This window comes from Sceloporus occidentalis, unplaced genomic scaffold, assembly GCF_023333645.1.
Source record: "Sceloporus occidentalis isolate IW3139 unplaced genomic scaffold, rSceOcc1.0.p SCAF_5, whole genome shotgun sequence".
In the NCBI taxonomy this organism is placed as follows: domain Eukaryota; kingdom Metazoa; phylum Chordata; class Lepidosauria; order Squamata; family Phrynosomatidae; genus Sceloporus; species Sceloporus occidentalis.
Genome location: NW_028316985.1, coordinates 183,937,767 through 183,951,048, shown reverse-complemented (window position 1 = coordinate 183,951,048; position 13,282 = coordinate 183,937,767). Strand labels below are relative to the sequence as shown.

The 13,282-nt window shown below is 41.8% G+C and overlaps 1 protein-coding gene across 3 annotated transcripts in view; it reads left to right on the top strand.

The window, feature by feature from the left end:
- The window catches only part of LOC149313270 (solute carrier family 4 member 11-like), a 173,952-nt gene that overhangs the window by 124,150 nt on the left and 36,520 nt on the right, over window positions 1-13,282 (top strand). For all 3 annotated transcript variants that reach the window (XM_089526392.1, XM_089526391.1, XM_089526390.1), the window contains exons 7-9: window positions 5,446-5,569; window positions 6,895-7,101; window positions 11,382-11,466. In XM_089526392.1, coding sequence (XP_089382518.1) covers window positions 5,446-5,569; window positions 6,895-7,101; window positions 11,382-11,466 — 416 coding nt within the window. The remainder of the gene's footprint in view (window positions 1-5,445; window positions 5,570-6,894; window positions 7,102-11,381; window positions 11,467-13,282) is intronic.

The following is a 13,282-nucleotide window of genomic DNA, read 5'->3' as shown; positions in this document are numbered from 1 at the left end:
GATCTTTGTTTGTTAACCATTTGGGTTAGATCAGAGGTTGCATGCGGTGGCATTTGGGATTTATTGCCATGGCAAAAAAAGAATTATTGTCCCTAGTTAAAGCATGGAGAAATTCCTTAGCTGTGCTTTGTCTTTTAATGATGCTGCTCCGAAAACTGGGGTTTCCTTTTCCCTTTTATAATCAGGATGGAGCTAAAAATATAATCGGAGTGTTGTGTTTATTTCTCCTTAGAGATGAAATCTTATCTCGGTGTGGAATGTGCTTTTGAGATATGTGCTGTGTGTGGAGAACTGTTACAGTTAGGCTAAAACCCAGTGTTCTCCAAGAGTTTCCCCTTCAGTTGTGGAAGCAAAAGGATTCTGGGAGTTGTAGTCCAACACATCTGGAGGGCACCAGGTTGGTGAAAGATGCTCTAACACAATTGTTGTTTCATACCTTCAAGTCACTTCTAACTCACGGGAACCCTGAAGCAAATCTATCCCAGGGTTTCCTTGGCAGGATTTGTTCGGAGGGAATTTGCCATCGCCTTCCTCTGAGGCTGAGAGAGTGTGACTTTCCTAAGGTCACCCAATGGATTTCCATGACCGAGTGGGAATTTGAGCCCTGGTCTCCTGAAATTCTGGTCCAGCACTCGAACCACTACACCCTTTTCTATCTCTTTCATTTTTCCCCCTAAATCCCAGCTGCATAGAAAACTTTGACCTCTAAATTGGTCTTATAGCCAAGAAATGTCCAAGTGACACAAGGCAGTTTTCTGGGGCCATTTCACATTATATAATTATGGTTCTATTATTCCAGTTTAACTGCCGTGGTTCCATCATCCCATGGGCTTGCAGTTTATGGAGGGACATTTAGCATTCTCAGACAGGGACTGTATAAATGTTACCTTCCTATATTATTTTTCCTATTTCTTTCCCCCATTCTCAGAGGTGGGGGGGGGGGAGCTGCCAGTTTTTTTTAAATCATTGAACCTAAATGTTTAAAAATGGAGGGCTGACTAACTTGAACACACACAGTACAAGATCCCAGATTGCAAATATGCCGTTAGCTGCTCACCTCTCAGTTCACCCAGGTCTGGTGATGAATATGCATGAGAATTAAAATGATCTGCAAAGCTGGACAAGTTGACAGATGACCCTAATAAACCTAGATGTTCAACAGTCTGTTTATTTGGTACATTTCATTGCAATAAACATGAATATGCATAGGAAAGTGCAAAAGTGCAGTCACCATTCAGCACGCTGATGATGCCAGGGGACTGGATTTAACATCTGGAGGGAAGTATAGTCCACTTCTGTTTGTTTGCTCATCGATGGAATTTCATAGCAGAGTGCTCCAATTGTATCGATGCATCAAAATCTACAAGCTGAAGTGTTCGAGTATCTAGACTGGAGTATCTGGACTGGAGGCAGTATTGTGGGCCAACCGCAAGTTTGCAAACACCTTTCCCCCTAGAAAAAAAGTGAAGCAATTCTTTCATTAAAGCTAATAAACTAAACTCATAGTTCCATAAATTCTAGTTTTATGAAGACTTAATTATGGGAGTGATGGAGAATCTCTTTAAGTTTGTAGTTGAGAGAAGAGTGCTTTGTTGCAAGCTAGCCAAAGCCATGGTGGTGGTAGTAATCATGTAGGACTGGGAAGTACTGGTGCATCTGTTTTCTATTATCTTGTGACCAGTTGATACCCAGAGTAGGGTAGGCTTAGACTTTCTCATAGAAAGCTGGGTCAGTTATAAGGTGGACAAAGATCATGTGAGCAAATGAAATCCTTTGCCCAGGTACAAACTCACACTGTTCTTTGCAATACAATGGAAATAAGCTCACCTAACAGTACCTTTGTTTTGTTTTCCGGGATGGTTTTATTTTGCATTAGTCAGGTAATGAAACTATCAGGGTGTCAATCAAAAAGGCTCATTCACTGCTTAAAAATCCCATAAAGATTTGCTTACACGATGATACCTGGATGTGGAAGGGATGAATTTGGCTTTGCAGTAGGAACAATCTCTGTCCCAGATCTCTGGGAAGCTCTCTTTGGAATGTGTATCCAGAAGTTGGCATGCCCTCCGATAGTTGATAGTGACAGTCTAAGTTAATCCTTTGCTATCACAATTTCTCAACTGCTATTAAAATGTTCTCCTTCTCCCTGTTTCCTCCTTTGATTGTTTGTGTTCCTTCCTCCTATTTTCACTTCTCCTTCTTCTGAGTTTAACCCTGCTCTTCTTGTGATATATTTTGCATACAAGTTGAACAAACAGGATGATAGCATGCAGCTTTGCCTGACCCCTTTGCCAACTGAGTATTATTCTGTTTCTAATGTGAAGTCAAAGGTTTTCATGGCTGACATCCATAGTTTTTTTGTGGGTTTTTCAGGCTATGTGGCCATGTTCTAGAAGAGTTTATTCCTGATGTTTCACCAGCATTCTCTGAAGGTGCCAGCCACAGATGAAAGCCTGATGTTTCTCCAGCATCTGTGTCTGGTATCTTCAGAGAAGACCCTGTTTCTCCATATTCCGTTTTGACCGTAATAATAATAATAGTAATAATAGTAATTTATTTTTACCAGCCTTTCTCCATGGATCAAAGCGAGGAACAACAACAATAAGACACACTACATCAGTTAAAACACATAAGATAAAACACACATCAGTTTAAAAGGACATACATAACAAGATAATTAAAACAATCCACATTTAAAGTTCATCATTTAAAATGCGCAATTTAAAAATTATCTGGCTAAGCCTGCTGGAAGAGATTGGTCTCCAATGCTGCTTTGAATTCAAGCAGCGTATTCAGCTGTGGAACCCCTTTTAGCAGGTCATTCCAAAATCTAGGGGTGGCTGAAGAAAGACTTATTGCCTTAAGTATAGATTTCTCTTTAGGACTATCAAATGTAGTGGCACTCCCATTTCTTTAAGAGCATTCCATGGCCTTTCATGATCCATGCAGGGAAAGGATTTGCTGTAGTCTATAAAGCACATGCTGATTTTCTTATGGAATTCCTGGGTGCTCTCCATTATCCATCGTATGTTTGCAGTGTGGTCCCTAGTGCCTCTTCCTTGCCTGAATCCTGCTTGTACCTCTGGAATTTCTCCATGTTTGATTGGAGTCTTATGCTACAAAATTTTGAACATGATTTTGCTTGCATGGGAGATGAATGCTATGGTCCTAGAGTTGTGGCGGTCTTTTCATAGAATCATAGGCGGGTTACAAACCGCCACATAGTACGTGACGAGCGCGTACTAAGGTTAGGAAGGGGTGGTGCTTCCGCAGCCCCCTAACCCTAGTACGCGCTCTGCGTGCACAAAATGGCGGTGGCCGTTCCACACAGCCGCCGCCATCTTGACGTAGCGGACACACTGCGTCCGCACGTCGCGCCCCAGAAATGATGCCACGAGCGCGCGACTAGCGCCTCACGGCGTCTCTTCCGGGGCATGAGAAGGAGCGCGATTTCCACGCTCCTTCTCTGCAGCATCCGGGAGCCGCACAGTTTAAAGGCTGCGGCTCCTGAATGCTGCAAGCGGAGGCGGAGCCAGACCGCCGCTTTTCGGCGGTCTATAACCCGCCATAGAGATGGAAGAGACCACAAGGGCCATCTAGTCCACCTGCTTACCATGCAGGAAATCACAATCAAAGCATCCCCGACAGATGACCATCCAGCCTCCATTTAAAGACCTTCAAAGAAGGAGACTCCACTACTCTCCATTGAGGGAGTGTGTTCCACTTTCGAACAGCCCTTACTGTTAGGAAGGTCCTCCTAATGTTGAGTTGGAATCTCCTTTCCTGGGGCTTGCATCCATTGTTTTGAGGCCCAATCTGTGGAGCAGCAGAAAACAAGCTTGATCCATCTTCAATATGACCTCCCTTCAAATATTTAAACAAGGCTATCATACCACTTCTCTTATGTGTCTCCTTTTCTCTGGATGGGAATGTATATTGATCGCTTCCAGTGTGTTGGCCACTATTTTCTTTTCCATATTTGTTGGCATATCTTAGCTAACACTAGAGTTGATTCTGTCGGTGTGGATTGTGTTTTTATGCCACAACAGCTAAAGCCTCCTAGTCATCACAGCAATCCTGGTTGGTTGATTCTGGGAACTGTCATTTTAAAAAGTAACTTTTCCAAGCTCTTCAGAATGACTCTTGCAGCCAAATGCTGGAGTTCTATCTGACTCTTTCAATCGCTGGTGGTTGTTTGATTGGCACATGCTTTGCACCAAATTCTTTTTAAAGTGTGGATTCTCAGTTGCATCATTAAGCCGTTAAATCATTAATGCAATGGAAAGGCTTTGCATATAATTTTTCTGTAATGATAGGTCCTCTTGGGCACATTGTATTTAATCTGTCCTTCTTAACCAGGCATTATTTCAGCCAAACTCTGAAACCCCATAATTAAAACTTGCTAAAAGCCGTGTTGCTCAGATGTTAGAGATTGTGAAAACAGGCGAGAGCCGCGGGACAAAGTGTAGTGCATCCTTCCTAGATCTTGGAAAAGTTCCTTTCTTAGACCACAAATAAATGGACCATTCTGGCTGGGGGATACTGGAAGTTGTAATCCAAAAAAATAGCGTTTCTAAGCTCTGGCTTTTCCTGCAGTTGCGTATCTCACTCTTTTTTATTTCAAGTAGCTATTCCCTTTAATTTAGCTCTTCTTTATATTCTTTACCCCAAATGTTTGCATTTTCTTTCTGCAACTGATATTTCACGTTGTGTCAATGCAAAAATGTTTAAAAGAAAAGGCACAACCTTGTATTGATCACTGAGGAGGAAGAAATATATCAAAACACGTCTGGCCTTTTTAAAGGTTTGGCTTGTTTACATTGCTTGTTATCAGGCTTCTCTTAGTATAGAGATTTAGACCTATTTGACCTTCATCTGTATAGGATTATGCCTTTCCTGTTAAATATTTCACCATTTATAAGAAATTGTAAGGAGTATGTACTTATAACACATTCTTGGTAGGAGACAGTGTGTTGTAGTGGTTTGCATGTTGGAATAAGGGTGCATCTACACTGTTAAGCTAATGCAGTTTGACACCATTTTTAAGAGCTGTAGCCCCATCCTATGGAATCCTGGGATTTGCAGTTTTACAGGTTCTTTAGCCTTCTCTGCCAAAGTGTGCTGGTGCCTCACAAAAACTACAGGTCCCAGGTTTCTGTAGGCTGGAGCTGTGGTGTCAAATTACATTATTTGTACAGTGTAGATACAGACTAGGACTCCTACAGAACAGAGTTCGAATCTCTACTCAGCCAGAAAAATGTACTTGATGACCTCTCTGATGACAAAGGCTAAATATCCCACAAAAATGCAGCTCCCAGAATTGCATAGCATTGAGCCAAGGCAGTTAAAGTGGTGTCAAGCTGCTTTATTTCTGCTGTGTGGATGCATCCCAAGAGTCCCATGGGTTTCTTCTTCTGCTGAAATATTTCTCTCTTTGTTTGACAGTTGCACTATAAAATCCCTCCAGCGCCGTCATGTTTGCATCAGCCGGCTGGAGAGGCCACAGAACTGGGGGGAGAACTCCTGCGAAGTGCGATTCGTCATCTTGGTCCTTGCGCCTCCAAAAATGGTATGCTTTCCTCCTCCTTAGCTCACATAGATCCCTTCTTCTTTGGACAAACGCAAAAGACTGGCCCTGATTTTAATATTTTTAAAGCCAGAACAAAAAGAAAAGACCTATGCCTCCTTTTTGGTTAGAATACGCAGTTGTTTTATGGTTTGTTTGTTCAAAAGATCTAGAAACTATTTTTTTGCCTAGCACATACTGTATTTTTTTATTTTATTAGACATAAAAAAATTAAGTACAAATTAAAAACACGTACGCAAGTCAACAATGGCTCATACATAAATACAGTCAGCCCTCCTTATCCACGGATTTTTTATCCATAGATTCAAGCATCCACAGCTTGAAAATATTTTTAAAAACTATAAATTCCAAAGAGCAAACCTTGATTTTCCATTTTATATAAGAGACACCACTTTCCTTTTCCATTAATGGGACTTAAGCATCCACAGATTTTGTTATCCGTGGGGGGGTCCTGGAACCAAACCCCAGCAGATAAGAAGTGCCCACTGTATCTACATTCACATCCCATCTTCCACATACCATATCTTCCACCCGAAACTGTTTTTTTAAACAAGAAACTGTTTTTAATGGTCAGCCCTTTGAAGACAGCGTAGAACAATATTTAACATCACGAAACACAGCAATAATAGTGCCAAGCAACAATAAAACCAAAAGAAACATTTGAAATTAGGGTTCACTTGGAGGGCTGTAATGATCAAGCCTAATCCCAACATTTGGAAAGAGTACCTTTTTGATGGACCCCCTTGACTGCTTTACACCTAATACGCACACAGTCATTTTTCAAATAAAAAATGGACTTGGGATCTGCTTTCAGAATTTCCTTTGTTTTGGTTTTGCAAATGTTTGGTGGTCCTTGTGCCCTTGGTAACTCTCACGAGATGAAGTTTGGCTCCTTGACCCCCTGCAGTTGGCCACTTCTATTTCATACTGTCACCCAAAAACCACAGACAGGTCCCCAGAGTGAGGACCATGGATCTGAAGTTGCAGTTGGTACGGCTCCTGTCTTGCTAAAGTATTGAACTCCTTGTTGATTTCAAGGGAGCTGAGAAACCTCAGTGTTTGATAGATAATATTTCTGAGGACTTCAGTAAGGCTACAAACTGTGCTTCCCTCAGAATTAGCAAGGATAGGCTTTCCCCAGCCTGGCACCCTGCAAGTTTTTTGGATGCAATGTCCATCATCCACAGCTATTCCGGAGAATGGAGAGTGACAGGTATGGGAAAGGTCAGTTTAAACATAGTGTAATATTCAGGCCATGGTATAGATACAACAGATCTCCAATAAACAACTTGGTTTGTTTCTCTCAGAAAAGTACTAAAACCGCCACAGAAGTGGGACGGACGTTTGCCACCATGTTCTCGGATATCACCTTCCGGCAGAAGCTTCTAGAAACCAAAACGGAAGAAGAGTTCAAAGAAGCCTTGGTCCACCAGCGTCATCTCCTGACCGTAGTAAACCAGAGGCCCTCGGCAGTGACAGATGGCCACAAAACACATGGCCACAAGCCTCTCAAGGTATGTACGGTGAGCACCCAAGCGGTGTGGTGAAAATGTGGCCCATGGGCTGCAATGTGGCCTCCCAAAACCACTGTTGTGGTCCCCAAGCTGCCTTCCAATCCACAAAAGTCTCCTGAACCCCTTTTTGAAAATAAACAAACCTCTTGGATGTTTTTCCGGTGATATTTTCCCCACCCAAAACCAATCAAGAGGTGAAAAAAGAAAGAAGTGGAAAAGCACCTGCAAACTTTTACTTTACTAAACCCACAGAATCGTGAAATTAAACTTTTGGGGCCAAAAATCATGTCAAAATTATGGCCAGAAATGACATGACAGGGTCACAGAATCATGAAATAAAACAATGGTAGAGTTGGAAGAAACTATAAGGGCCATCCAGTCCAACTCCCTGCCATGCAGGAACTCTCAATCAAAGCATCCCTGACAGATGGCCATCCAGCCAAAGAAGAAACTCTGCTTCACTCCAAGGGAGTGTGTTCCACTGTCGAACAGCTCTTATGGTCAGGAAGTTTCTCCTAATGTTGAGGTGGATCTTTTTTTCCTGGAGCTTGCATCCATTGTTCCGGGTCCTATTCTCTGAAGCAGCAGAAACCAGGCTTGCTCCATCCTCAATGTGACACCCCTTCAATACTTAAAGTCACAGCATTTAAAATTAGCCCTTGCCCCTACATAGTTGCCCAGCCCTGAAATTGAGACACAGGTCTTGAGAAGTAAAGTGAAGGGTTTCTGGATGTTCATCCGAGAAGGTCCCATGGAAGCAAATCCAGACGGTGCGATATGTGCATTGCCTCAGGGTTGCTAACCAATTATATCTGTCCACCCCAGGCAAGACTTCAGGGACAGAGTATGCTTAAGGGTGTTTTCTTTAGCTCTCAGAATAGTAGGATTTAAAGAGGAGCATCATCATCAGGAGTACAGGCTACTTTTTAAAAAAATCATTTTCATTAGACATAGACACAAACAAAACATTTTTATATAAATGTAAAACAAACATTATATTTATCTATCAATCTATCTATGAGCATCAACAATAGTACAAAATTTAATTTAAAAAAAAACAACTAACCGAGCTACTAAACAAACATTACTGGTCCCACCCCTGATGGAAGTAAACTACTATTTCTATACTTCCTAATATGTTAATCTAGATTAGCTTCTACTACATATGCACTCTCTTTGTGTTATAAAAAACAGGTACAGTCAGTCCCTCTGTATCTACAGATTCTTCATCCACGGATTCAGCTTGAAAATATTTTTTAAAAAGTCCAAAAAGCAAACCTTGATTTTGCCACTTTAAATAAGGGGTAGCGGTTTACTATCCATTGTATTTAATGAGACTTGAACGTCCGCAAATTTTGGTATCCATAGTGGTCCTGGAACCAAACCCCCAGCAGATACCCAGCAGATACTGACGTCTAGGGAGAGTTCAGGCTTGATCTGTTCTAGGAGCCATTTATTTGTGGTTTTGGCCACCCACATTATCTGTAGAGCCTTCTCCAGCACCACATCTTAAATGAGTTCATTCTTTTCCCATCTTCTTTCTTCACTGTCCAGTGTTCACAACCATACATAGAAATGAGAAGTATGATGGCATGGACAAACCTAACCTTAGGATTCAATAATATATCTTTGCCCTTTAAGATCTTTTCTAGTTCCTTCATAGCTGCTCTTTCAAGTCCTGGTCTTCTTCTTGACTTTAGTCTCCATTCTGATTAATGACTGAGATAAGGTATGGAATACTGCCAAGCTGGAAATTTAGGGATGGAAGGAGAATTTAATTTGGGGAAGCAAAATCCTTATTTGCTGGGGGATGCCTTCATTTTGCGCGCACACATATCCCATAGAGGCACCCTTTCCTACTCCTAGGTTAGCTCAACCAATGCTCTCACTGGGCATAAGTTTCCTATGTTTATTTCTTTCCTCTTCCTCCCTCCCAGTGGCAGGATCCAAAAGGAATACTCCTCCTTGGTGCTAGATGAGGGAGAACACCACATGTTAAAGGCTTTTGGGCTCTCCTTTTGACTTCCTCTGTAGGGATCTGTTTTACAACAAGTACATTTATCCTTTCCAAGCTCACATTATCCTTCAGATCTCTTCTGTTAAGATCTTAACATCCAACCTCACTTTCTCCCCACCACTTGCAAAGCCCTGTTTTTGAGACAGAGGAGCAAAAACCATAATTCCCAGAGAGGAAAAAGAGATCTTGGGATTAGAAATTGTTCTGCAAGTCAAGAGAAATGATGGCGATGAGGTCCTGAAAGGCTTAGAGGGAAGAGAGAGGTGGGCAAATAGCAAAGGACAGGCGGAGCAGGAGAGACCCTCAGGCCAGAGCCATTGGTTGACTTTGTCGACAGATGCACTTTGTGTACCCTGTCGTCCCTAGATCAGCTTTTTGTACCACCTTTGTGGGAGGCTTCTTGGAATTGTAATCCAAAAAATGACACTTGTCAAGCCCATGCCTAAAATAGATCTGAAGGCATACAATGCTACCTTTGTAGTGACCCCACCGGCCTCTGACCCTCAGCCTCATCTGAGAACCCAGGATGGTGAAAATAAAGAATTTGGGGGAGAGACCTTAGCTCAGCGATGGAGTTCATGTTTGGCATGCTGAAAACCCAAGGCCTCTTTTGCGTGAACGATAGTGGTATGTTTCCACTTGAACTGCCATGGCAACACTGTGAAATCCTAGAAATTGCAGTTAAAGAGGGTCATTTCCAATTCCCAAACAGAGAACTCCTGTACCTTACTGAAACTATAAATACATTGGGACCTTGTTATCTGCTGGGGTTTGGTTCCAGGATCCCCCATAGATAACCATATCCATGGATGCTCAGGTCTCATTAAATATAATGGCAGAGCAAAATAGTGTCCCTTATATAAAATGGAAAATCAAGGTTTGCAATTTGGAATTTATACATTTTTTGGAATATATTCAAGTCGTGGATGCTTAAATCCATTGATAGAAAATGTGTGGATAAGGAGAGCCGACTGTACCAGTTTCCCATAGGCTGCAGCCATGGCAATTAAAGTGGAAGTATAGTGCTATGGTTCTGTAGTATGAACAGGCCCCTGGCGTTGTCGTGTTGTGTCAGTATAGTCATAGAAGAGACTGCAAGGGCCATCCAGTCCAACCCCATTCTGCCATGCAGGAACTCTCAATCAAAGCATCCCTAATAGATGGCCATCCAGCCTCTGTTCAAAGACCTCCAAAGAAGGAGACTCCACCACACTCCGAGGGAGTTTGTTCCACTGTCGAACAGCCCTTACTGTCAGGAAGTTCCTTCTAATGTTGAGGTGGAATCTCTTTTCCTGCAGCTTGCATCCATTGTTCCAGGTCCTGTTCTCTGGAGCAGCAGAAAACAAGCTTGCTCACTCCTCAATTTGAATCTCATGCATGCTGCCTGTCCAAGTACTGAGCAAGAGGGACCAAAGACCCTATCTGGTAATAGAATAACTGTGTAAGCCCAGAAAGTTTCTTGGGAAACAAAAGGATTAGAATTAATTGACATTTCACAGCTTTCAATTCATCATCTGTTGTTTATTGGCTTGTTTTGAGAACTTAAAAGGATTTAATTGGCTGAGGGTGGAATTAGAAAGCAGTTATTCCTTTATTTTATGGTTCAAGGACTAGTTGCATCATATATATACACATATATACATATACATGTATATAGTTAACTATAAATATTCAATAAGTCTGATGTATATGAATATGTCTGCATGTTTATGTGTGCATTGCCTTAAGTCAACTTTAAATCATAAGACTCAGGAACCAAATGATTAACAGATAGAAAAAGTGATGATAAATGTGTATGGTAATATAGCTGATAAGAACAGAAAATAGGAAGGGGGAATTTAAACAAAGAAATAACCAACACCGAGGTGGAAGGAAGTCAAAAAGTGATTTAATAACTGGCAGAAGATCACAACAAAGGAACTGAAGAAATATGATACAAACGTTTTATTAGCTTGTCTAATATTTATATATCTTGTTTTATATATTTTGAAAACACACACACACACATATATGTTATTTTCTGGACCTTTTTTTATAAATCTTATTAAAGAAAATGAAAAGTTATGTATAGAAAACTGCTGTAGAAAGAAAGAACCTGTTGGAGAGGATACATGGATGGGCTGCCTGGTTTTTAACAACTCCTGTGAATGGCCCCTTTAAAAAAGAAAGTCACTGGCTGCCCTGTCTTGCCCCGGGATCTCTCTTTCTTTCAACAATAGATGGGCCTTTCTGAACTGAAATAACATTTCCGTCCTTTCTTTAGCTCCACGAGTTCTTCAATGTTGGCAAAGGAATTTTTGATGACATTGCACGAAGATTTCCAGTCTACGCTCTAGACTTCACTGATGGTAGGTAAGCCATTGTTTATGGGAGTTCTTGTAGTACCATGTCCTGTTTACAGAGCTTTCTCTCTTTTCTCCTGGGACGTTTGCAGCAGGCGTCTGTAGGCGTTTTAAAATGAAGCACCAAACCTTGATGCATGAGAATGCTAGATTTACATATGATTTACAATGTCCTCCACCGAGGCTTTGGCTGTTGGTAATTTTTCTCTGATCCAGCGGAAGATAATCCATGCACAGAGAAATCAATTGTCATGCATAAGCGGCGTACCGCAGGCTGATTTGCATGAGAAACCCCAGCAGCAATGGCATTTTCACTGCTTTTGGAACAGGGGGACACTGAGATGAATTTACACACTTTGACAAACTGGCATGGTCTCCAAACTGTCCACGTGTTTTGGGGGAGTGATGAATAATATTTTGGAAATGTTCAGAATTCAAAGATATAGCCGTGTTAGTCTGGAAAATCAGTTAGGCCATACCCACACAGCAGAAATAATCCAGTTTGATGCCACTTTAACTGCCAAGGCTTGATGCTATGAAATTCTGGGAATTGTAGTGTATTGTGGCACCAGAGCTCTCTGACAGAGAAGGCTAAATGTCTAACAAAATTCCATACCATTGAGCCATGGCAGTTAAAGTGGTGTCAAACTGGATTATTTCTGTGGTGTGGATGCAGCCTTAGTCTCAAAGGTGCTACAAGGTCCCTTTTCATATTGGAAATGGTCAGGATACTCCCGTGATGTGCCAGCCATTTTTCTTCAGATCCAAAATGCCTTCTGCCCATCTTAGAAATGCCCTATAGTGGTAGTTAAAACAGCCTTCCCTAACCTGATTTTCACTTCAGCTGTACTAGAAAAGTTGATGTCTACTGCAGATGCAAGTATGTTGTGGGTGTCCATTTTGTAGCCCAATAGTAAAGTGTTTTCAGACCAAACTCAACAAAGCTTTCATCTGCATAGGGCAGGGCTTGGAAATGATGGGCTACAGAGTGGGAAACCACAAATAAAAACCACATTTCTTTTTACCTGAGAGAACTCTTCTCAGAATCTCTAGTTCCTCCGGGGCAACTCTGTGGTTGACATCTGCTAGACTTTGACCATAAAATTGCACTGGAGGACCTACAGATGCCTAGGCAAGTGTTCTCTCTAGGAATCTCTAGGTCCGTCAGCATGACTTTTGGGTGGATGTTGACCATAGAGTCATGCTGGAAGACCTAGAGATTCCTAGAGAGAACATATTAATCAGATCTGTGAATAATCAAAGCTGCAAAAGTCAAAGCTGCAAATGTAGAGGGCCGACTGTAATAACATCCAAAAGCCACGAAACTGTGATGTCTTTAATCGACCAACCAAAATGCATGAAATACATGACGCAATTTTTTGAAAATCTATTGCTTCTTCATAAGGCAAAGGCAGGGATAGGCAACCTGCGGCCCGCGGGCTGGATGCGGCCCGGCGAGGCCTTGGGACCGGCCCCAGCCTGGTCCTGCCACCGATTGCCGCCGGGGCCTTTGGCCTCTCGTGCGCAGGGGCAAAGGGGGCAATTGTCTATAGATGCCTCAGAAACATGCATTTATATTAACATTTTTTAAAAAAATCAGCAATTATTTTTTTTTTGCGTGTCCTCCACATTTTTTAAAAAAGTGTCCACCATTTGAAAATGTTGTCCTACATTTGTCCCAGTTTATTTATTTATTTAAATTTTTAAAAAATTGTTTCATTATTTATTTTTTGGTTTCGGCCCCCCAGTTGTCTGAGGGACAGCAACCTGGCCCCCGGCTCAAAAAGGTTGCCTACCCCTGGGCAAAGGTATTAAGAGTCAT